The 24,578-nt window shown below is 43.6% G+C and overlaps 1 protein-coding gene across 9 annotated transcripts in view; it reads right to left on the bottom strand.

Annotated features, from left to right (window-relative positions):
* The window catches only part of Fryl (FRY like transcription coactivator), a 225,016-nt gene that overhangs the window by 76,268 nt on the left and 124,170 nt on the right, over positions 1-24,578 (bottom strand). For 5 of the 9 annotated variants that reach the window (XM_075943111.1, XM_075943109.1, XM_075943103.1 and 2 more), the window contains 12 exons: positions 18,248-18,327; positions 17,476-17,556; positions 15,156-15,324; positions 14,811-14,903; positions 13,074-13,172; positions 11,790-11,891; positions 8,696-8,740; positions 6,116-6,219; positions 5,738-5,846; positions 3,956-4,042; positions 1,975-2,146; positions 1,444-1,576 (listed from right to left, as the gene is read on the bottom strand). In XM_075943111.1, coding sequence (XP_075799226.1) covers positions 1,444-1,576; positions 1,975-2,146; positions 3,956-4,042; positions 5,738-5,846; positions 6,116-6,219; positions 8,696-8,740; positions 11,790-11,891; positions 13,074-13,172; positions 14,811-14,903; positions 15,156-15,324; positions 17,476-17,556; positions 18,248-18,327 — 1,274 coding nt within the window. The remainder of the gene's footprint in view (positions 1-1,443; positions 1,577-1,974; positions 2,147-3,955; positions 4,043-5,737; positions 5,847-6,115; positions 6,220-8,695; positions 8,741-11,789; positions 11,892-13,073; positions 13,173-14,810; positions 14,904-15,155; positions 15,325-17,475; positions 17,557-18,247; positions 18,328-24,578) is intronic. The other 4 variants (XM_075943110.1, XM_075943105.1, XM_075943112.1 and 1 more) reach the window with 1 other exon arrangement.

The following is a 24,578-nucleotide window of genomic DNA, read 5'->3' as shown; positions in this document are numbered from 1 at the left end:
ACAAAGAAGAGAGGCTGGAGTCAACAAAGATAAAAATGGAGAAGAAAAAAAAAACTTGGCAAATTCTTACAATTTCATGTTGTCCCAGAATCTTCTCTAAATGTGAGGCTATGTCTCGAGATCCCTGATGATCTCTCACCATCAGGTATGGATGTGATTCATCTGGGTGTTACCAGTGCCATGTGGGACCAGCTAGATACAGCTTGACTGGCCCTTGGACCACAGTGCCCAAATGCAGCAGGCAGACATGCCACAGTGACTGTTTGTCAGTCATAGTGTGACCTGGAACTTGTGGCTGCTTCTTTGAAACATGACAATTCGGGCACCACGTGGGGCATTTGTTTAGGCAACACTCTGGCCCCCACAGACACCAGCCTTACGCCCTTTTCTCAGATACACTTTCTGGCCTTCAGTGTGACGTCCAGGAGTTCTGGGCAGTCTCCGAGACCTCTAAGTCATAAATTGTTTCTATCTCGTGTCTCCCTTAGTCAGTAAAAGTCTATTGTTAGCCTAAAGTTAAAGATCATGGGAAGAGAACACCAAACTAAAACATTCATAAAAGGAGTCACAGAATAGCAAGCTGACCAGTGGACAGACACTGTAGTAACTTGAGGCTCTCACAAGACCATGGGAGGAACTGGATGTAAACTTGTTGACGCGAATGCAAGAGTACTTGTGGTGAAAAGGAGGAAGATGTCTGGGAGGAAGTCAAGCACACAAAACCTTCCCATTTGAAAGCTCTCAGGCCACTACATCACAGCAGTGTAAGATGGCCATATATTAAATAATCCCAGAGAGAAAATATCTGATGGGTTATTATTCTAAGACCTACAGTGCATCTATCTCAAACTGCATTTACATCCAAAATCTGCCTTATAGAAAATATTGAAGCTTGCTAGCAAACAAGAGGCATGGCTATCATAAAACATGCCACCCCATGGAAAGGAAGTTCCTAACAATGCAGAGAAAAAACGATGAATGAAAACTCACAAGCATGGGGCTGGGGTGTGAAATGGGTCTGTTTCTAAAGGGCTGCCCACACATTGCTCCCTCTGTGTCCTCTGGTTCCTAGACAGAAACACAGGAGCCCAGATTGGAAGGACTCCTGGCCCTTTCTTTTCTATCAAAGCAGGAATATGTATGTGGAACCATTTGTTAGACTTAAGTCAGTAATATACCTATCTGTGGTGAGCGAGAATCATTCATGTGATAAATGAAAGTAGGGTTCATTGCTGGACTTTCATTATCTGCACTAATTCGGCATCACATAAAACAACTAAGTGGAGCTTGTGGAAGGAATCTCTGAATTTAAAACTACAGCAAAGGGCCACATGTGAGAAGTCCAGGAGAAAATGTACAAAAACGGGCAAATAAGGACCAGCCACTGACATGTACATTCCTGTGTAAACAAAGATAGCGAAAGAGCACATATTTAGTACATACGTAATCATGTCTTCAGGCTCCTTGTTGGACATCTGCACACTGGTCATACACATGGGTCTCCCAACCTCTTTGTCCAAATGTCGAAGAATGCTGTCTAATGCTTTTCTTACTTGAGGATAATAAACTGACATTCCTGAGAAAGAAAGCACAGGCACAATAATGTCAGAAACTCACACGAGATGGCCGACTGTAATAACAACCCATCAATTTCTCAATGAAGAGCACTTGCTGCTATCACATTAGAAAACGCTCCCCAACTGTGACATGCTCTTTGGGATACTGCATACAAATCACGCAGAGAACTCAAACTCAGATTTGAGGGACCCAACATATTCAATAGCACCCCGTGGGAAGACACATCTGACAAGAAGACCCTGGTCAGGAATACTAAAGACATTACCCAAACGTAATCAGCAGATCACTGTACGACTGGGGCATGCACACTTGGTGCTGGGTAAACTTTAGATCTGACTATGGACTTACACAAAACAATATCCCAAAAGCAATTAATCCGTTCCACTTGACACTAACCTATGACTTTTGCCTCTTCATCAGTCAAGGTTTTATTGAGAAAAATCTTTTTCACACGAAGGGTGTTTCCTGAGGGAAGAATGACTCCCGTGGTGGGCATGGGAGGGTCGCCGTCTTTCTGCTGCAGGCTGTCCGCGATGACGAGGAAGACTCTGAGGCCAATGTTCATCCTCTTCAGAGAAAACAGACCCAAGAGGAAGAAATCAGGGCCATGCACTTTATATGCCAAGGGGCTGGGAGAAAGAAGGACAGAAGGAATCTAATCTTTCTACCCGACATTGTGAACCAGCCGAGGCAGCAGAGTCTACTGTGGTTTCAGATTCCCAGACGGACCCATGCCCTTCTGAGGCCACTGGCTCTCTTTGTTGCTAAGACATACTTGACACCTCTCTGCTCTTTCTCAACTTCCACGACTCTTTCAGCTCCTCCCCCTCATACCTCTTCTCTTCTTCACAGGAAGAAACCACATCAACCCTCTTTCCACAAGTCACAGCAATCTACGGACACACACACACATGGTCTTTGTCCCCTCTGCTCTTCTCACAGTGTAGTGGGTGATGATGGCCTCCTGGACTGGGTGGAATTTCCATGAATTTCTGAATGAAAATGGCCCACAAAGGCTTATATATCTGAATGCCTGGTCACCAGGGAATGGCACTATTTGAAAGGATTAGAAGGATTAGGAGGTGTGGCCTTGTTGGAGGAAGTGTGTTACTGGGAGTAGGCTTTGAGGTTTCAAAAGCCCATACCAAACCTGGAGCCTTTCATTTAGGGATTAGGATGTAGCTCTCAGCTACTTCTCCATGTTCCCTGCCATGATGATAATGGATTGAACCTCTGAAATGGTGACCAAGCCCCCAGCTAAATGCTTTCCTTATAACAGCTGCCTTGGTCATGGTGTTTTTTCACAGAAACAGAATAGTGAATAAGACAACGGGGGCTTGTACCTCCTAGAATATTAAAGCATCAGGCCCTTCTATCTTGTTTATTATCCTCAGCATTGCTCTTCAATTTAAAATACATCCATGTCCCTTAACCCTGAAGCAGAGCATGTGTCTCAGGTATCAGTGGGATAAACACCCCTCACAACACTTCCCTGGAGCATGTCTCCCTCATCAGGGGAACTTCTTTTGCTTCCCGCAGCACAGGCAGCATCAGGAACTCTTTTCCCCAAATACTGCCACCTCTTGCCACTTCTGTGCTCCTGGCTGTGTCACCTCTCCCCCCATTCTAGGCTCCTGCCAAGCTGCCTTCCGTCATCTGTATTCTCTCCCACAGAAGGTACACAGATTTACACAGCATCGATCACTGCCCATTCCAGACTCCAAAAACTTGTACCTCGCCGCCCCCACTGACTGCATTCCTTTAAGATCAGCCTGACGTCTTAGAAGTCCCAAAATGCTGTTAGAGATGCCCGATCTTTCTCCCAGACCCGACCGCTTCTCTACGTTTCCTTGTTCAGTAAGTGTTCTGTCTTTCTCCACCCGCATCCCATTGTCTCTCCTCACATGTCACTCTCTGTGACCCGCACCAGAGATGAATAAAGCAGGGACAGGCATCCCACTGGGTGGCGATGCAGTACAGGACACAAGAAGAAAGTAAAATGTCCGCTCATGTTTACTAAGTAAAGAAGATAAAGCGTTGAAGTGTTACTCGTTTTTAGATATAACAAAGTACTGATGCATTCCATTAATTCACACATCCGAGTGTCAGAGCCACAGTTATAGACTCAAGAGACCCGGATGGAAGTAGAACATTCCATCGTGTGGTAGAGCTACTCTGGGCATTTGCTCAGGGCACCATTGATCAAGAGCAAGTGGGTTAATAGTTTCCTTTATCTATTTTCAAAACTTGGAAAGATTCCAGCGCTGCCCCCAGACAGACTGATGACTGTCAAGGATCACATAACCCCCAAGAGGACTAACTTTCACTCTCGGTATGAAAACACCATTGCTGCTGCAATGTAATTTTTTATCTTTACCTCTGGATTAATGGTGAAAGTTTTAGCAGATTTTCCAACACTGAGAAGATCAAATATTATTTCTTTCATTGCAAAATCCAAACGTTCCTAAGAAAAGAAATTAATTAATTAGTAAATCATTGTATCTTGCTAGAATGTAACAAAAGCTGAGAAATATATATTGGAAACAATAGATTTCTGCCCTTAGAATGGTTAAAATGCAAATGAATGCAAGACAAATATATGTGAATTAACAAGAACGGAAGTGCCTGGAGGCAGCAAGGACAGGGAAGGACCCCGACAAAGGATCTCAATGGGGAAAACAGTTAGCAAAGACACACGAGTGCCTGAGGTATGGGGTTCGAGGACAGTCTAGAAATACAGAGGGCACAGTCCAGTTCTAGAAATAAGACAGGGTGAGCAGTGTACCTTAACAGCACTGCTTCCTGAGCATAAGATCAAAACTGAAACTTGTTCGTTAATCTTTTTCGTTGTCAGTCTCAGCAAATTACCATTTCTTCTCGGCACCAATCACAGATGCGCATTCGCGTTATTAAATGTTCTTTTTTCCCCTCATTGTAACAAAATAATTTGATGTGGCGGGAGGAATGGCTCAGCAGTTAAGAGCATTGGCTGCTCAGAGATCCCAAATTCAATTCCCAACAGCCACAAGGTGGCTCACACTATCTGTAACGGGACCAGTTGCCCTCTTCTGTCACGCAGGCACACATGCAAATAGAACACTATATACATATATTAAAAAACTTTAAAAACTAATTTGATTATGGATCAACTAAACTATCTGGCTTCATTCACAAGAAATATGATGAATCTCCTAGAACCGGCATTTCCCTGAGTTGAGAGGGAATGCGTACTTTGATGTCCAAAGGGAGACACAATTGAGACCTTGGTATGGCTCCCACAAAATCCATTCAATACCCTCCTCATAAACTTTCTATTCTGTAGAGGCTAGGAAGTTACACATCCCAGGAACGCTTCAAGGGACACAAGCCTTATGAAGTAGTGGACACAGAAGGGGTGGATACGAGGAGAGAGGAAGAGGTGGCCACCTCTTGCTCAGGGAGAAAGGCAGAGCAGAAGCAGTAGGGTCCTCGGGCATCCTCACAGAGGAGGGCTCCTCTCTCAAAGCCCCCACAACAGCCCGATACTTTCCCTGGCTTGGATGAGAATGGATTTCTTCCATCCTAGAAGTTTTTGGTGAGCTCTCTCTAGTCCTTAAAAGACCCCTTTGATTTAGTTATAGTAGGTTCTAGATTGTGAGTTGTGGAGCCGGCTGGGTGGGTCCACGGCACGAGTGTGAGGCCTGAGTTCAGATCCTCAGCACTCACATAAAAAACTGCTGTGGAGTTTGCATATTCCAATAATCCTAATGCTGTAAGACAGACGGGAAGGCCCCATGGGCTCACTTACTACAGACGGCTGTGAGCCACCATGTGGTTGCTGAGAATTGAACTCAGGATGTTTGGAAGAGCAGGCCATGCTCTTAACCACTGGGCTATCTCTCCAGCCACTTTTATTAGGACTATCATACACTTTCTCAACCCTCCCTCAATCAAATGTGTGTCCACCTATGTGGCTCCTCCCATCCCTTGTCACATGCAAGATCATCATCAGGTCCTGTATTCTTCTGAAAACTTTCTGAATATACTTGCTTTTCACTCTTGAATAGTGTTAGTATTTTTGAAAACATTTCTCAAAACGTAGGAAAATACAAACCACCATTCGTTAAAATGGTTGTCCCTGCCAGCCTGTGCAAGAGGGCCAATGAGATGAAGCACCCACCTGAGCAATGAACTGGATGATCTTCACAAATATGTTGAGAGGGGTGTCACGGGGGACCACGCTGCGAGAGCCTTTCGGGAAGAGCGCCGACACTATGCTCATCAGGCGACTAGGGGCAGAAGAGGAGACTTAATGACCAAGAGATCATGATAACACCAGTGAAGAACTCCTCCCACTCCTGCATCAAGGGGATTTAGACTCCTCTCCGCAATGCTCTCATACAATTCCATGGGTCTGATGGTAACAAGCGTTTGCTTACTTCTTTGAGAACTAAGCTAGAGCTCGGAGCCCTGCATATGCTACGCGCCCGCTTACCTCTTAGCAATACCCTACCTGCTAAGGCTTTATTCTAAATGCACTTGAAGACACAGCACTCACCTTTGGGTTACAGTATTGCTCTCACACTTTATTCTAATTACATAAACCCACAGCAGTCTATACAAAGACTCCAGTGCAACTCGAGACATTTTAGGGTCTTTATTCTGTTTAAAAACAAAAGAGAACAAGGAGAAACTTACTAAGAACACGGGCAAACATGTAAGATCAAACACATTCTCTGACAACAACTGAAAGCCCTGACCCTCCCCTGCTCTGTCTGGTCTAAGAAGTTTAAATACGCCAATCTATATTTAGTTGTGCTAAGGACAGATGGTCAGAGTGACCATCACTAAAGTTCCCGAGCTCTTCATTATGCTCTAAAAGATGAAATATTAGACTCCCAGCAACATTTCTGAAAATTTCAAAATGATACACATATCACCAAACTACTTGATAAATGTCTGTACCACAATACGGACACAACCAATGTTTAATTTATCTGTAAACCATAGACAGATAGAGTAGGAAATACCAAATAGTATTAGTCACTGGACTTTGTGAGAGACGCTAGACCAGAGATCTGACTCTACACCCAGGCCCTGGATGTCCTCTCGTTGCTTTCTCTGTGCTGTGATGGCCTCAGCTTTCACTGGAGACGAGACGGTGTCTGCCTCACACAGGCCAAGAAGATCATAGCCTACAAAGCCCTGGGAACAGGGCCTGCTGCACGAAGAGTGTTCACCCAGCATAAGTGAACCATCCCTAATCTCTATGTAGAACGAGAACATTTAAATTGCCTTATGATTTACAACGAGACAACTCTCTTACTTCAACCAGTTTTATCAGGGAATTTTCTCTTCACTCCGCACCCTCATACAATGAGATAGTATGAATTTTGAAAGTGTAGCAGGAAACATATATCTGCTTACTGACTCCTAAAAATTTGTATTTTTAAAAATCTGTTCTAGAAGAGTTTTATGTTGTTAAGCAATTAAATATGGAAACTAACAGACTCTTTTTTTTAAATTTGTTTTTATTGAGCTATATATATTTTCTCTCCTCCCCTCCCTTTCTACCCTCTCCCATGGTCCCCATGCTCCCAATTTACTCAGGAGATCTTGTCTTTTTCTACTTCCCATGTAGATTAGATCCATGTATGTCTCTCTTAGGGTCCTCAACAAAGAGACTCCTTAAGAAAGAGTCTCCCTATAAAGCTCTGCTTGGTTGGCTTCAAACTAGCCATGCAGACCAAGCTGGCCTTAAACTCAGAGCTACTTGCCTCTGCTTTTAAGATTAAAGGTGTCTCTTAGGATTAAAGGTGTGTGATACCATGTCCAGCAAGAATTCTTAAAAATATTTTTTTACTTTATTACTTTCATATACTTTAGCAATCTATTTTGCTTCAAGGTTTAGAATAATAAACATCTGCAACAAATAATTTAAAAGCATTGCAAAAGAGATGGAGGATGTTTTATAATATACTTATCCACTAGAGACCCTAAGAGATTTTGCATATATCTACATAAAAATCTGATAGAATTTAAGGCTGGGAAATCCAAATGCTCTCTCTCAATACCAATCCCTTGCTCCATGGGCAGGATCCATCATAATCCCAAACTTCAAATACTCTCCCTGGGGTAGCTTTCTGTTTGCTACTAAAGTAAGTAAAGTTACAAGTAATTCATGAATATTACTAATCTAACAAACAATTTTTTGTAATAATGTCTTCAATAAAACATAGCTTTCTACCCTTTAAATCTGATGTATCAGACATCACAATATGATATCAGCAAGAAATTAAGAAGATAGGAAAGAGAGAGACAGCAGAGAGGACAATTTAGCCCTAAAAACCCTCTGAAGGACTCTGTCATGATGGCTACATAACACCACATGTTTGAGGAAACTCAGAGAAAACAGAGCACTGTATAAATCACAACAGTAACTCATGACGGTGGGAGAGAGAGAGGAAAGGATAGAGGAGGGAGGGAGATGGGAAGGAACTAATTCATTTATTTTGCTGTATTATGTTGGAATTTTAAAAATACCATAAATTGATCCAGGCCTTGAACAAAGATGTTAATTCTCTAGGCAAAATTTTTACAAATCAGAGTAATCATTTTGTTACATAGAAGTCTAAGGACTTTAACATTCTACAAAGTTTAGACACACCAGTCAACCAGGATCGCTACAGTAACCACGTCAATATGTATATTCCTCTTTCTCTAGCATGAACTTAAAAAATTGCCTTGTTAGAAAACCTAAGCCAATAGGATAACAGTTTAAAAACCCATTCCTCAAGACCACATGGAAAACCTAGGCTATTATCTCCTTAATTCCACCGGACTATATTCCTTTAACATCCTCGTTTACATCAGTCAGATGATATAAGCTAAACACTGTAGTAACAACCTGTGAATCAATCTCCGCCTCCCCCCCCATCTCTACACTACATCCTGGGGCTGCAGTTAAGAGCAGACCTTCTGAAGAGGGCGCCCTCTGTGGGCGCGGCTTCCACCTTAAAGCGGGCTGGGGTCAATCCTTCGGACGTGCCATGCAACCACGGGTAAAGGACAAGAACAAAGGCCGCTCTTAGAGGAAATAAAGCGAGATACTTTACTTGGCGACGCCAACACAACTCACCTGCAGGGTTTCTATTTGTTTTCTGATACTGTTGTTAGATGGCATCTAAACAAAGCAACGTGAGACAGCAAACATGAACATGAGATGCAGCACATGCATGTTAGATGAAAATAAGCACAAAACAACGCAGCTCCTCACCAAGGTCTCTATTGAGAAGAAATTTGACATTTCCAAGGCAGTGGCCAGAAATGCTGAGAAAAAAAAACCAAAATAACAAAACAAAACGAAAACAAAAAAAACAACCCCAAAGTTTGGTTTCCTAAAGCAGGCCTATGTCACTGAAGCTAGGAGAAAACTAAAATGTCTCATTACCGTCTTTTTCTCAACGGCCTACTCGTTAAGTTCAAATGATGAAACTACATAAAGATTACTGGGGGCAAATCACTGTGCTGTTTTTACTTGGTCTGTCTCTTAGTAACTTTACAGAAACTTTAAAGATGGTATTCATAAACCGATTGGACCTAATCTGATTAAAAATAAAGGAGTGGAAATTTACCATATTCTTCTTAAGAGACAAAAGTTTGAAACTGAACTGTTGAGTGGAAATGAAGTAGCATCTCTCCTACATGAGAGCGTATTTATTGTGATGGAGCCCGCACTCCACTGTGACCATCAAACTAAAACCTTGCCATGCTAACACAAGGCTCTTTGCCTGGGTCTCTGGGAGACTGTCTGCCTGTGGAGGGCACGTGTGTGTGGGCGTGAGTGGGTGCGTGCAGGGTTGCGGCTGTCTTCTGGAGTCCTCCTCCACCACGTTCCGTGTACCCAACCAACAGGCAGGGTCTCTCAGGTGAAGTGAAGCCACTGTTCTGGTCTAGTCTAGGTGGGCAGTTTGTCCTGGTGATCAGTCCCATGTCTTTACCTTCCAAGGGTTGGGCTATGGGGTAGCTGCGGTGCCCAGTCAACATCTACATGGGTTCCAAGGAACCTAGTCGGGGCCCTCATGCTGCAACACTTTAGCCGGAGTCATCTCCTCAGCCTGGTACTCACTTACTTTTTTTTTTTTTTAAGGCTGCATAATAGCTCTAAGTGCCTGGAAAATTCACTATACTAATGACTCTGGAACATAATGTCTCTTAATATCCCAGAACTACAGCCAAAATGCTTCCTTAAAACCTCGGCATCCCTTTGAGTACATTCCAGGATGGCATGGCAGACCGGAAGCAGCAAGCGTTATAAAACTGGATGACTGTGGTGGATGCAAAGGCATCTCTATCACTACTGCCTACGTACACACAGGCCATTTATCCTCTTTTCTGCCTCGGCTACAGTGGAAATGACAAGATACAATCCCCCTAGCATCCAGTAAATATTAGAAAAAGGAATCCTAAGGAGTGGTGGCAATTAAGTGAAAAAAATTTAGATGGATTTTTTTTTAATCAAGAGATTACTTGCATTGGGTAATTGATTAGAAAAGGCCTTTGATTTAATTTTCCAATAAGTAAGAGAAATAAAATATAACTTATAGCACATAACTAGATAACATTTCTTAGAATGTTTCAAACTCCTTCCACAGCTAAGCACGGTAGCCACAGTATTGGAAGTTTGATGAGCGAGAGCCCAGTCACACAATTTCTGCTGAATAGAGCCTTAAAGTAGGTTAAGGGTTAATGGCCAAGACAACTGTCATCCAAATAGTCATGCTATGCTGCGTGGCTCTTATCTCCTTTAGCCTGGCAGATTGATACAGCCATTCACATAAATGGACAATGTGCCAGAACCAGTAAACAGGAGGTAAGGGTTCAAAGAAAACAGCATTTTAAATGAAAGCCTCAAGACAAAAAAAAAGAAAAAAAAAAATGGGGGGGGTGCAGAGTTAAGGTGCTGTGAAAATATTGTAAGTATGTTAGGTGGAAACGAAGATATAAAGAAACTTCAACAAAGCAACAGAAAGGTATGAACTGTCATGGAACAGCGCACTCTCCCGGAGACACTAAAAGAACATCTTAAAAACCTTTCAGAAGAAAGTGAGGCGACTCGGATAATGGCACGTTCCCCCTTCGTGCCTATCTCCGTGTGGATGATCAAAATAAGGACAGGAACAATTGCCTTGTAAGTAACTGACAGTGTTTCTTTCCTGGGTGTGAGACCTAAGAGTCTGATCAACTTGATCTAGTCTAAGAATACAACCGAATGCACGTGTAAGAGGGAAAAACAGTCACAAACTGTTTTTGAACACCTGCATCCTTCATATACCTTACTAGGAAGTCAAACAGTGAAGGTTGAAAGAGCCCTGTTGTTCCCTTGGCCTGAGACCTTCATTTAACCTATCTGAGCTCTGGTTTTACTATTGTCAAGACATCGGGTTTTCAGGATCCAGTGTGGCTTAGACAAAGACCAGGAAGGGATGGACTGCCTCGATTATACTTCTTTGACTTGTAAGCAAATATCTGAGGAGCCTCATCAAACTGCATTCATACGACAGTTGTGAATTCATATTCAGGTGAAGCTAATCGCTCTTCTAGTGTCAGACATTAATTGTGTGCCTAGCCAAAGAGGAAGTGAGGATGCTCTGGCTACAGACTCTCACAGTTGTCTTGTCCACACCAAGAAAGCACAGGAGTGGACGTGCCAGGCGGTGTTAGTAACAAGTAGCCCTCCTTTCAGGTCACAACAGCGTCAGGAGCTTACACTGAGGACCTGGTACCCTGTGTTCAGATCCGCCTGCCCACACTTACTGCAGCAGAGGGGTTTGGGGGGACAGTTTACCATCAAGGCTTTTGTAAGTGACTCAGGCTTGAGCCAACATTACTGAACTTTCTTAAAATAAAAGACAAAGTAAGTATGTGGAGGGTTTTGTGAGATTAAATAACAGTTCATTTGTAATTCCTGGTAATTGTATTTGTAAGTAAATATCACTACATCTAAGGCAATGCAATGATCCTTGAAAAGACACAATTCTGCATGAATACGAATCAAGCAGAGAATTTATTAATTTCCATATGATTCCCTGAAGAAGTACAGTCCATCACAAATATATTATTCAAATGCACCATGGGAAATGGAAGTGTTTGCTATTTACTCTTCAGTGGGTACAGAGAGAGGAACACAGCCCAGGCAGTGTCCACAGGGCAGGGGTGTGAGAGTGTCTTACCTTTAAATGCGACAAACAGTTTTGTAGGAAAATATGCCAGTTATTTAAAAAAAACTGTTTCTGACTGACACAGAGAAGACAGGTGATTAGTGGGTACAAAGCCTGTGAGAGACAGGGAGAAGAGAATTAATATCTTCACAGAAAGCCACGGGACTCATGAATGACGGCTTCATTTACACCCTCAAAGGAAAAAAAAAATTAAAGACCTTTTACGCAGCTCCCCCATTTCCAACAGATAGACAAGGAATTAGAAATGTCCCATTCCACGAGACCTTCACTAAGCAAGCGTCTCCCGAGTTAGGACAAGGTCTTCCTTCCTCCTGGACTGTCCCATCCCTTCCCCATTACTGGGCTCTGGACAGACCAAAGGTCAAACTGGCATTTGAGTTTCAGCTGACTCTGGACGAACACTAGGCTACGGCGGCTTATTTTCCAAACATGTGAAGGGAGAAGCAGGCATCACGAATGCCCTACCGAGACGGGAGGCTTAACGTGTGCCCAAGAATGCAAAGCACGTAGGGCAACGACTGCCACAAGCCAGCGCCATGCTAATTTCATAAGAATGTGAACGGTCAATATTGACCGGTTCTCCACACTTTTATCCAACTGCAGAAAAGTCGTGTGAAGAGGCCGGGTTTACTGGGGAAGAAATTGCCTTCAGTTTCCGACCGGAAGTGATGAAATTACACGGGAGTTGTTCTTAAAAAACGATGCTCTCAAATACAGGTTTATGGTATGAAATAAAAGAACTTATGGTTTAATATAAATATAAAACTATATTCAACATATAGTAATATAAAATTTAAAGCACCTGTCAAGACAGGTAAACACTGAGCAGGAAATCTGAAGAACCCATTAAACACGAAGGCAGTAAAACTAGAGAAGGCCATCTGGTAGGCAGTACTCCAGGTTTCTTACAGGTTACTCAATAAACTCTCTTTTTCTCTTTCTTCTCCACCCTCCCTCTCTTTCTTACAGGGTTTCTCTAATGAGCCCTGGCTATCCTGGAACTTGCCGTGTAGACCAGACTGGCTTCAAACTCACAGAGATCCTCCTGCCTCAGCCTCCCAAGTGCTGGGATTAAAGCCGTGTGCTGCAATATGCTTGGCAACTTTTTTTTCCCCTTTAAAAATAAAAAGTGGAAAATCTAAAATGGAGCAGGAGAGAATACGTGTGCCGTCTTCCCTGTCCTACACTCTGGGTGTCCTGCAATTTCACGTTTTACACGTCTCTTCGATCTCTGCGGGAATCATAAACCAATCGCTACAAAACACTTCTGGGTACCAGCGAGTGCTTCTTCCTGGAACTCAGTTCAAACGTAGTCTGGTACAGCATCTCCACAAAATTTTTCAAACAGGGGACATTGACTTCATTTTTAACAGCCTGGAAAGAGAGGGAAGATAAACAGAGAGAACCGGTTACTACCAGTAAAGGACAATCGTGGCCTCCTGAGAACTCTCCACGTGGTCTGAAGAGAGTTAATGATTCACTGAGATTTGCAGAGGAGTCTTGTGCACCAAATGTTATGTTAATAAAGCAAACCTGGTCAGCAGCCTGCTCGAACAAGAGGAGAAGGAAAGCGAGCAGGCAGAAGGTGTGGGCATGACAGCCATCTGTGACCCCGTGAGGACTCAGAGGGGCCTTTTGGATGAACTCTATCGGGAGTGAGATCTAAGCTGAACCCTTCCAGCCTCGGCTCCTAAGGCTTCGCCCTTGGGAGATGGGACAAGCCATAGCATCTTCCTGGCATGGGATGCTCCTTCCCCAGACAGAACACATCTTTCTTCCTTACGCCCTTCGTGTTTGCTCAGTTGTCATCGACACTCTCAAGATGGTACTTACATAACCACACTCTATTTAAGAGTTCAACTCCCCTACCCTTAGCCAATCTTCCCTTCTGGGCACCCACGCAAGTTCTTCACAGTGCCTGCCATAACATGACATCTTACATATGCTACATCCAAGTTTATTCTGTTTGCCTGCCAGGAAAGAAGCTCGAGAATCATACAGAATCTTCCCTAGCTTACTGGTGTCTCTATTTTCTAATGCACAGTAGAGTCCCTGATACACAGAAAACAGTAAACAAGGAAGGAATGAAGACAGGTGAAGAGGGGAAGGAGGTCGTCTGAGATATAAAATGTTCCAGGAACAAGACATCACTTTTACATAGCGCTGGGGTTATGGACTGAGATATGTCCCCACAAAATTCCCATGGAGAGGGGCTACCACACATACTTAAGAGAATAAATGGACTTGGGGAAAAGCCACTGGTAACAGATGACAGGCGATGACTGACTTGGTTGGTTGATTGTTGTTTTTTTAAATAAAGATAGCCTTGTCTGGTTATAAAGTGAATCCGGTTCACGGGACTAAATACCAGGATGAATAACAATCAGGCTGATGGTGTCGTCTGCAAACCTTTAATTCAGGGCTTTTATTTGTACCCACTTCCAAAAACCAAACAAAAAACAAAGAAACAAAACCCCTTCCTTATTTAGCATTGATTTTATAGCAAAGGCTATAAGGCTATAAGGGCTGTGCCAACCGCTATCACTGATATCCCAACTTCTCAGCTTCTTTTTAAACGACAACCATCTTCTGACACCCTGCCTCTCCTGAGCATGCTCCAAAAGCAGTGCAGGAGCACGTTGGGCAATTCATAAAAACACACGGGCCGCCAGACAACACGTAAAAGAGAAAGCCAAGGCAGTTTAATGTTTCCACTTGAAAATAAATATCCTCACTAAAATTCTAAGTGGAGTGAAATATGAATAAAAGGCAGTTGGCTCCCATATCTTGCCAAGACAAAGGAGGCTAGATTTGCCCTATCATCTACAATAACTACTACTATAGTAATCTATGCCGAGCAACATAGCAAATGGACCTCCAGGGAGCAGGGAGCACACGGGACGAGTGAGGCTGGCATGAGCTCAAAGCCCTGCAAGAGCTTTTAGGAAAGAGAGGGAAGTACGTTCTTTATATGACGAAAACCTATGTATGCAGACATGCGTGTATACTTACAGCAGCTACGGGGATAAGAATCTCCACAAATAAACCAGCGAGTGCATGCTTTATATCCTTATCTTTTACTTCTAAGAAATACTGAGCGCATTCCTTGAAGGGAAAAAAGGGAAGTTTAGATTGGCAAGCGGTTAAAGAATCCACAGTATCACATTTTCATGGACACTTGCTTATTTTATCACAAAGCTGAGGGCAAGACAGCCTCAGGTTAAGACAGAGTCACCCCACACCAAGGAGAGTTATCTCACGTAGAATTAAAGAGAAAACAATCGGCAACAATGGCATTAAAAGGAAGAAGAACAGCCAGTGTTGGCAACTGCAGCTGCCAGTCCCGAGGATGATCACCTGCATGAACTGAAACGATGCCTCGAAATCTTCCACAGGGTACATCTTCACTCGGAAAAACTTCATCCCCATTATCAAGCTGATGACACTCTGAACCACGTGCGGACTCTGCTCCTTTTGTCGTAGCTCTTTTAACTCGGTCACAAACTTCTTCCTGACCGCCTGAAACCTTTAATACACACGGAAACATCATCTGACCAGAACCAAAGACACCAGCTTCCCATGTGACCTCTAAGGTGAAATCAAAGGCCATCCAGCCCGAAGGGCACAACCTTTCTCTGCCTTCATCAGAATGACCAGGAAAACACACATAGTGGAATCTGTGTCGTGTTAACACACTCTGGGTTTATTTTAAAGTCAGGAGCTCCGAAAGGAGAAACCATAGAGGATATTTTCTTAAGTCATTGCTATAGATAGCACCACTGCTATTCATGATCAACAATGGAATAACACCAAATAACATCCTCAAGACACACCATCGCATACATAAGATTGTCTCCAAACGTTAAAGCCCCTTTCTAAGTTTCTTATGACAGATACATGGGGAATGGATCAGGAACTACAAATCAACTCAAAGAGACAACCAATCAATTGCAGGGTATTGATTAGACCTGAAAATCGGTATCTCTCATGTGTAGAGACACAGAGAAAGGGTGCTGATCTCCCTGTGTGAAGGCCCGAGAAACACGTGAGCACGATCCCGAATTTAAATCAACAATCCAATCGTTGTGACTAACATTTCTTTGCTTACAGTTTAAGAAGCTATCTAAAGTCAAGAACTCTGGCGCCTGGAGGGAATCGGAGGCTGGGACAGAAGGCCTGCTGAGAGTATGAGGCTGTTCTGGGCACTATAGCAAGTTCCATTCCAGGCCAACCTGGGCTACTACGGGGAGACTTGTCTCAAGAAAATAGCAACAACAACAAAATCCTAAAATCCTCAGGGACCAACAGAGACTGAATTAAAATCGCTACAATCAGAGAAGATCCGAACACCAAGCCTTTGTCAAGTTCCTTCCTGAGTCCTTGGTGGAAATGCGCCCTGCCCCTCAGGTGCTTTGAGTCTCTTGTGCTTTGCCTCCCTTCGCACATCTCCATGCTTCTCTCTCTCTCTCTCTCTCTCTCTCTCTCTCTCTCTGTCTCTCTCTCTCTCTCTCTCTCTCTCTCTCGTGGGGGGGAGGGACGCCACAGCACTGCTCGATGGTGCTGTATTTCTTTTTCTCACAACTAAATGAGTGAGGTTAGTCCCACAAATTTCCCAGCCATTTAGCCTCCCTTTCCCTACCACTCAGAGTTAACGTGGCCACATAACTTGGTGCTCTCCAGCATCTAGCTTGCTATTATATTGGATTGGATTGGAATGTCTGATTGATGCTTCTAAGACTGAGACACATTTTATTTTTTAAAAATCCCATGAATTATGATGTAAAGAAAAACATATTACTGCTTTTTACCTAGGATTACGTGTCCATTTACCTGAGTTAAGGAATGTTGTTGGCTAAGTGGAAATGAGACATCAAGGTGCTATTTTGGGAGGGTTGATCAATTAGAACACTTGAACTATGCTCTGAATCTTACGGCATGAGCGACACAAAGGGTCCCCAGAATAAAAAAGGACTGAAATGTACTAAATAATATGTAGTACCGAATGTTAAAGTGCAAACTGGGGAGCACTGATGAGAAGCAAGCTTGCTTAAGAACTTACAAAGATTGCCTTGTGGTGACTTTAGGGCCAATGACTCTTCCAAGTCCATCCAGGTAAAGACAAACTGAGAGTCTCCTAACACATCGCAACCACAGATCCGAAAGACACATTACAGTCCCCAGGAGACAGCTCAGGAAAGCCCTGTGAGTGAACCTCCTACAGAGCCAAGCTCGCACTGGAGCAATCCGGCATCGTTATCTTTCCTTACTTGGTATTGATCCCTGATACTGAAAACTATTTCATATTAGAACAAGATGATCAGAATTCACTTCAGTGCAGGCTAAGGAATATAAGCGCTCGACTGGAAACAATAAAATTAATTACCTCTGCCCACAGCTCTAGATAAACACTCTTTGAAAACATTTCTCATAGAATTCTTAAAAAAATGGGGTTGAAGCAATGTCCTGACTCTCCCGGACAACTTCTGACTTGACTCAAGATGAACACACACACACACACACACACACACACACACACACACACACAAAACATAACTAAATAAGTGCAAGCTTTGTAGTTGAGGAATGGGCCTTGGTTGGGGTCTCTATGGCGCACAGTCAGCAAAACTGGAACAAATCTCTCTAAAGTACAGCAAGGACAATGGGTTCTGAGGCTTACTTTGACTGGGCAAGAACGCCAATCACCTCTGCATACAAATCCGCAATGACATGAACATTCCCAGTGTTGGTTCCTGAATATCTAAAACAAGAACAGAACGGACACAGTGTTTTATTAAATGTTTTCTCTTGAGACACTTAAAATTCCTTATCAGCAAGCCAGGTGTGGTGGCTCCCACTTGAATTCCCAGAAACTGGGAAGCAGAGGCAGGAGGATGACGAGCAGTGTGAGGCTAACATGAGCAACATAGTGAGTTCCGGACTAGCCTGGGCCACAGAGTGAAAACCTGTCACAAAAGCAAACTAAAAAAAACAAAACCAGAAAGGAGAAGAAGAATCAATCAGTAATTCTTTCCCAGAGTTTAGAGACATCTTCAATGAAAACTTACTTATAGGACAAAAACCACAGGAATTTTCTTCTGTATACATTTTAATTTGCCATGAAATTTAACATTCTGATTCTTACAAATCCATCCCACAGGGCTATAAACTATTTTTTACAAACTTTTTCCTACATTTGGGAAAGACTAAAAATAATTGGGAGATAACTGTTTTGAACTCTTTGTAGAATTCAAACTTGAGATCCAGGCATGGTAGCGCATGCCTGTCATTCAGCATTGGGGAGATGGAGGCAAAAGGATTGAGAGTTCAAGGCCAGTGTAGACAACACAGTAACCAGGAGCCAGCCAAAACCAGAAGTGATGAGGAGGGATTTAAACAGCCAGAATCTGGAGTGTGGAAGAAGAGCAACAATTGCAGTAGTTAATACTTACCCTTCCTTGTGCTTAAAGTGCTTAAAAGCTAGGTTTAGAACCTCGTGAATTAAGGGGTCGGGCACAGGGTGAACAGGAATCTGGAATTTAAAGAGAAGCATCATGTCAGCAAGGCGTAAGTGACACAACAGACTTTAGGAACAGTCTCAGCAATTTCAGTGCTATCAACAAGTTATTCCTAAGGCAATCCACATATTTTGATAATGAAGATGGAAAATGCACAAGCTACTATTTTATACTCAATGGGAAACACTAAGTCTGAGAACAGCAAGCCGGAAAGGTAACGTAAGTAAGCGAGGCTGTACACCTATACACTGGTGTGGTGCGTGGCGCGTGGCAATTTCCACCCGGCGCGCGATCAAGTGAAAGGATCACTGCACATTACCCATAAGAGGCTTCGTGAGGTGCAGGTAAGAGAAGACAGGTGTGAAGCTCTCTCTTCCGTGCTGTCTACAGCCAGGAGTGAGTTTCACTTTCTGGAGGACTTCACCCTGATGGAGGCCTGAAGGCCTTTGAACCAGGAGGACACCAGTCATTATTCCTGGAGACAGGAGGTCAGTACGAGATGGGGCAGCGTAAGAAGGTCTGACTAAGCCACTGTTAGCTACCAGGTGTCCTCTCCTGTGTTCACCTCCCCATAATGCACTGCCTCTACAAGTCCAAAATACTTTGAAGTGACAAGTTAATACTCTTACAAACTTCTGGGTCTAACCCTTCTTTCCACGCGTATTTTCTTATAAAGGCCTCCGTATGCAGATACAGCAAATCCCTTGTCAATTTACTGTGTAAGTCTCTAGTTATTGAAACTATAGCAGAACAAGACGCTTTCTCTGTTTTGGAAAAAGATTTGTTTGTTTGTTTGTTTATTTATTTATTTATTTATTTATTTATTTATTTATTTTTTGGTTTCGTGTATGTGCAGGGGTCTGTGCATGCGAGTGTAGGTGCCCGTGGAAGTCAGCAGCGTTGGGTCCCCAGAAGCTGGGGTCACAGGCAATTGTGAGCTGCCCAACACGAGTGCTGCGATCAAGCTTGGGTGTGCCCTCTCCAAGAGCGGTAAGAGTCTTAACCACGGGCCACCTCTTCAGCCTACTTTCCCATTTTCCCACAGTAACAGTTACATGCCTAAGAAAATAGTAAGGGTTACATTTCACTGTACTAGATGAAAATAAATAGTATTATTTTAAAACGAGGTTCAAAATAAAAAACCACTAATATTGAAATTCACATAAAACATATTTAAGATTAAGAAACTATTATAAAAATTAGCAGAATAGCAAGGCAGGAGGCTAGCAAAGAATGAACTTGAAATCCATGTAATTAGGTTTAAATCATAGTTGCCAAACTCAGCAGTAGGCTCACATGTAAACATTTAAAATCAACAAACACAGCCAGCCACAAAAGACATCAGTGATAACTGTTATCTCTTAAGCAGAATCATGACTTATTCAGTTCCAGCAACCTGAGGTCCAATGTGACGAGAAACAAAACCACAGAGGCATCAGACTTCTCTAAAATCTTTGACAATACCTATATACCAGTAAGGTGAACTAGGGTGATGATGTCCACACGAATGCATTTCTGCTTTCTGCATATTCTAGGACTTACAAGGCAACAGGCGGCTGTGGCAGAACTATACACAGCTGGCTGGGAGGTGTCAGAGGGAGGGCTAGAACCACAGGTGAGGAGCCCATGACACTCCCGGAGCCTCCTCCTATGAGGGAATGACAACAGCTTATAGACCTGAGTATAAGTCCCTTATGGTCACTGCTGCCCCGGCAGAGGCCATTATGCTGGCAGGATGGCAGGAAGCGACACCATTTAAACACGAGCTGCTTCTACTTGCTAGACAAACTTGAGTTTCTGCTTCCTCTCTGGGGCACATGCAGTGCACACCAGTATTCTCCAGTCCCGAGAGGATGCGCTTTTTTGGGGCATGGCAAAGGGAGAGTCGTCCTGTCCGCTCATCCTCTGGAAATGCAGATGGAGGGAAGGGAAGAGGCTGGAGGCACTGGATGCCAAGACAAGGGGAAGGACGGGTAGCAGGGCCAAACCTCACGGAAGTAGATGGCATGACTCTATTATGCCCCAGACCAATATTCCTGCACTGGGTCAACAGCATATTGCAGAGCACCCAAGGGAACAGGACATCACTGGAATCGCTGCTCTGTCCTGTAAGTTTCGGTCAGTCAGGCCACTAACCCCTTATCTAACCGGAGCAAGCATCTGTCATGAGGTGATGTCAAACTTCAAACACGCAACGCAAGATGCGCTTGACCGAGCAGTTCAGCTCCCAGAATTCAATCCCCCACTCACAATGCTCACATGCAGGCCAGGCCCAGGTGTCTATAGCCTCAAAATCATGTGACTCTACCTTTTGAGTGGCTTCATTTGCAAGGAACGGGCACTTCACGTGGTAAACTGTGTTCTGGTTTCCCCACACCGATTTCCTCACAGTGAAGTCTGGTGTGAAATGCAAGGCGTCTTAAACCCATGGCTTCTTCTAAATACTGTGTCAGCTCTGGAGACTCCTGAGTTCTCCCCACCTCAGCCAGGACAGCACTCGGCCGCTCAGCATGCACTACTGCCCTACGCTAAGACCACCACGCACGCCCGTTGCAAAAGTGTCTCACAGGTTTGTGGACATTGTTCACACCACTTACAACAGGCTTACCAGGTAGGTATTTGCCCTCTATACACGAGGGAGATACATTTCTAGGGTTGGCTTTTATCTAAAACATTCTATGTCCCTAGGCTCTAAACTACACACACACACACACACAAAATGTACCTAAACAAGAAAACCGATGAGGAGAGAATATCTATCTGGTCTGCTCAGACTTACAGCCAGAAAAGAAAGCTGGATGCAGAAAGAAAGAGATAAAGGAAATCTCTTCTTATGGCAGGAGGCTGGAACACTAGGATTTTACTTCCAGAACGAAACACAGTCACAACCATCTCTAATTCCCTATTTCAAGAGTGAAAACAGCTTGAGCTGAATGGCCAAAATATGGAGCAGGATCTATCCGCTCAGATAGAAAGAAGTCTACTTCTGTAGGGTACTATTCTCAAGGTTTTCACATCTAACGGTTGATGTGGCATGCATTAGCTGCAGTCTTTGTTCTAGTCGAATATTCCAGAAGGGTGAACATAGTGTGCACCACACAATACCTGCAGTTTATTCCAGTGGCCACCTCACGAAATTTTATCTTCTTATTGCATCTTATCACAAAATCACATTAGACAGGAGCCCCGGTGAGTCACGGGGGCTCCTCATGATGACATACAGCAGGAGAGCAAGCCCCTCCCACCTACCTTCCCCAGCATGCCTTGGGCCTTCCCCTGGCATATCCCACACTGCTGTGCACCTGAAAGTGCCTAGTATCCACCCACAGATGAAAACCCTTCCACGGAAGCGTTTCTCACCCTGCTCAAGGCCTCCAAGTCTCAACGAACAATGAAAACTCGGTATAAAACCCAAAGCATTCCGAAGCCTCTAAATGCCTGCACGCTGGTGAAACACGATTCTATCGGGCACCCTAAAGCCCCTGGTTAAACAGTAAAGCCTACAGCTGGCCTTAGCCACCTACTGTTCTTCTGTGTGTATGTGTGCATGGAGCTTGGATGTGAAAGTCGGGGTGTCCCTACGTTAATTATTGTTACTGTGTGGTGTGTGTATATGGTGTGAGTGTGGCTGAGCGCTCCCGCCTGTGCGCAAGTGGGGGGGGGGGCTGAGGCTGAGAAAGCCTCCTCCATCACTTCTCCAACCCACTTGTTCAGACAGGTCCCTCAGTGACTTGGATGCATCAATCCTATTAGATTGACAGGTCAGTGAGCTCCAAGGATTCTCCTGTATCATACCCCCAAGGAGGGGGTTATAGGTGCTCGCCCCACTCAGTGTTTAGATGAATGTTGGGGATCTGAACTCAGGTCCTCATGGTTACACAGCAGATAATTTACCCACTGAGCCATCTACCCCAGTCTTCCGTCTTACTTTTTTTTTAAAGAGAAGTTTTCTTTTTTTTTTAAAGATTTTATTTATTTATTATGTATAGAAAGTCTGCCTCCATGTATGCCTGCAGGCCAGAAGGCGCCAGATCTCATTACAGATGGTTGTGAACCACCATGTGGTTGCTGGGAATTGAACTCAGGTCCTCTGGAAGAACAGTCAGTGCTCTTAACCGCTGAGCCATCTCTCCAGTCCCAGCTTACTTTTTTTAAAATATATTTTTCTGATCTTGAGTTAGTTTTCCCCCCCGTGGTAAAATATTATTTAATTTCATTTTTAAATTAAGCTATTTTCATACCAAGTTGTTGTGATTGAAACATTAATTTGAAAAGACACTAGCCATTTTCATCTAATGTCATAGCACTGATTTTTACTAATAAATAGAAAGTTCTGATTATTAAAAGCAATCTCGCAAATTTCAAAACAAAAGAACTACTTAATAGTCATCACCACATCACTACAACAGCAGAGGGCACTGCCTGGGAATCTCCCATCCACCAAGTCCTACGGAATTCAGTTCTCACGATGCAACACAAGTATATTGTGAGCATCCTTTTACACAGAGGGCAAAGGGCTAGTGGAAAACAACTTAGCCTGAGTTCCCCAGCAAACAAGACAGACAGTATGTGCCTTGGCCACCTCCCAACAATGATCAGCGGGCACAGAGATTACAGAATTCTTCATGCATGGCACAGAGTTCAAAACATGGGTAGTGGTGACCATATAACTGTTATCCAGGAACAGATAATTTATGCTATAAGGTCGAAGACTAGGTCATGTGAGCAGTTACTACTCTTCAACACTGAGCCCGGTGTACCGATACTTTAGTAGCCCAAGTACCTCTACCGGTAACAACATAACAGAAAAGCACAAGTAAATTCAAGATATAGCAAGTCAATTAGTTACTCTGGGATTTACGAAGCTCTATGTCATTGTGACACAAGGAAATGAGAAACTTCTATTGATTGTTATTTCGTTTTCTATAAATTTAGAGAAACCAATTTAAGACAAAACAAGTCTACTTTTTTGTGGAGAATCCCTACAAAGAGTTTCAGAAGCCGTGAGCCTAAGTCCTCAGCGACTGGCTTATCTCTGGCTGGGTATGTCTGAACTCTGGTGTGAGGTGATGGTCAAGGATGAGGGAAGGGCATCAGAAACCGAGTCATTATCAGAGGCGACACATTGTTGTCTCACGCTCGAGTCCCGCGAGCTATGAGTCAGCAAGGCCTTGTGCAGTGATCTTGAAAAATGAGCCAACTAGCAAGACTCCTAAAAGGACTGTGTTCCTTGGTGCCAAGGATGTCCTGTGTTAGAAGAGCTGTGTGGACTATAGAGGCTGAGGCAGGAGGCTTGGGACTCTGAGAAAAAGGAGGGAGAGGGCAGGATGAGGGTGGGAGAAGGTACCCACCCCTTCAATGCACACCACAGGTTGCTTTGTGGGTTGGAGCTCTAAAGCCAGTGCAAGTACAGGTGATTTTTTTTTTTGGTTGGAAAAACAAAACAAAACAATGGCAACAAAACAGAAACCAACCCACAAGTCACACGCAAAGGAGAAAAGCTATTGTGGGGTAGGATCCCAGAAGGAAGTCCAGTACACTGCACGAAGAGAAGAGCGTACGGCCACCGCCCTCCCACTCACCTAAACTCGGGGTTGAGCCAAAGGTGCAGTGCGGAGAGTAGGAATGGGGTACACACATTGCAGGCCCACAGACCTCAGCACAGAAGTGATGCTAGCCCTCAGCACAGGGGGACAGGCAAGTTCACCAGGGCCCTTTCTCTCTGCAGCTGTCCTGCCCCAGTTACTCTGGCTTTAGCATCATGGCATCCGGGCTACACTCAGAGATCAGAGAAACCAAACCTGGCCTGTTAGTGCAGTCACACAGAGGAAATCTGATTCCCAGATCTACTAAAACAACAACATCAAAAACAAACAAACAAAAGCACCTTACAAAATACATACTTCGACTGAATGTGTAAGGTGACTTTGACTGCTAATGAACTCACTCAACTTTTTTATGTCTTTGTTATGCGTTTCCGGCTCTCAAATAAATGCCTATTCATAAACAATGTAACAGAAACACAAAGCATAAATGATCCTATAATCCAAGCATATATTACGTTAACTAAATCAAAGCGGAGTGCATGTTACTTTTAGATTTGGCATCTGCTCTTCCCATCCAAAGTAACAAAAATGAAAGTCCTATCCAAACACATCATACGCAAAATGTGTTCTTTTTTCTTCTCTAACCACAGTCCATAGCTAGAAATACATGGGTGATCCTTTAATGACATATAATGTCTTAAAGACTATAAACTTTAAAA

Source organism: Microtus pennsylvanicus, chromosome 12 (assembly GCF_037038515.1).
Source record: "Microtus pennsylvanicus isolate mMicPen1 chromosome 12, mMicPen1.hap1, whole genome shotgun sequence".
Lineage (NCBI taxonomy): Eukaryota > Metazoa > Chordata > Mammalia > Rodentia > Cricetidae > Microtus > Microtus pennsylvanicus.
The sequence above is the reverse complement of the archived record's forward strand: the minus strand, read 5'-3'. Positions and strand labels throughout refer to the sequence as shown.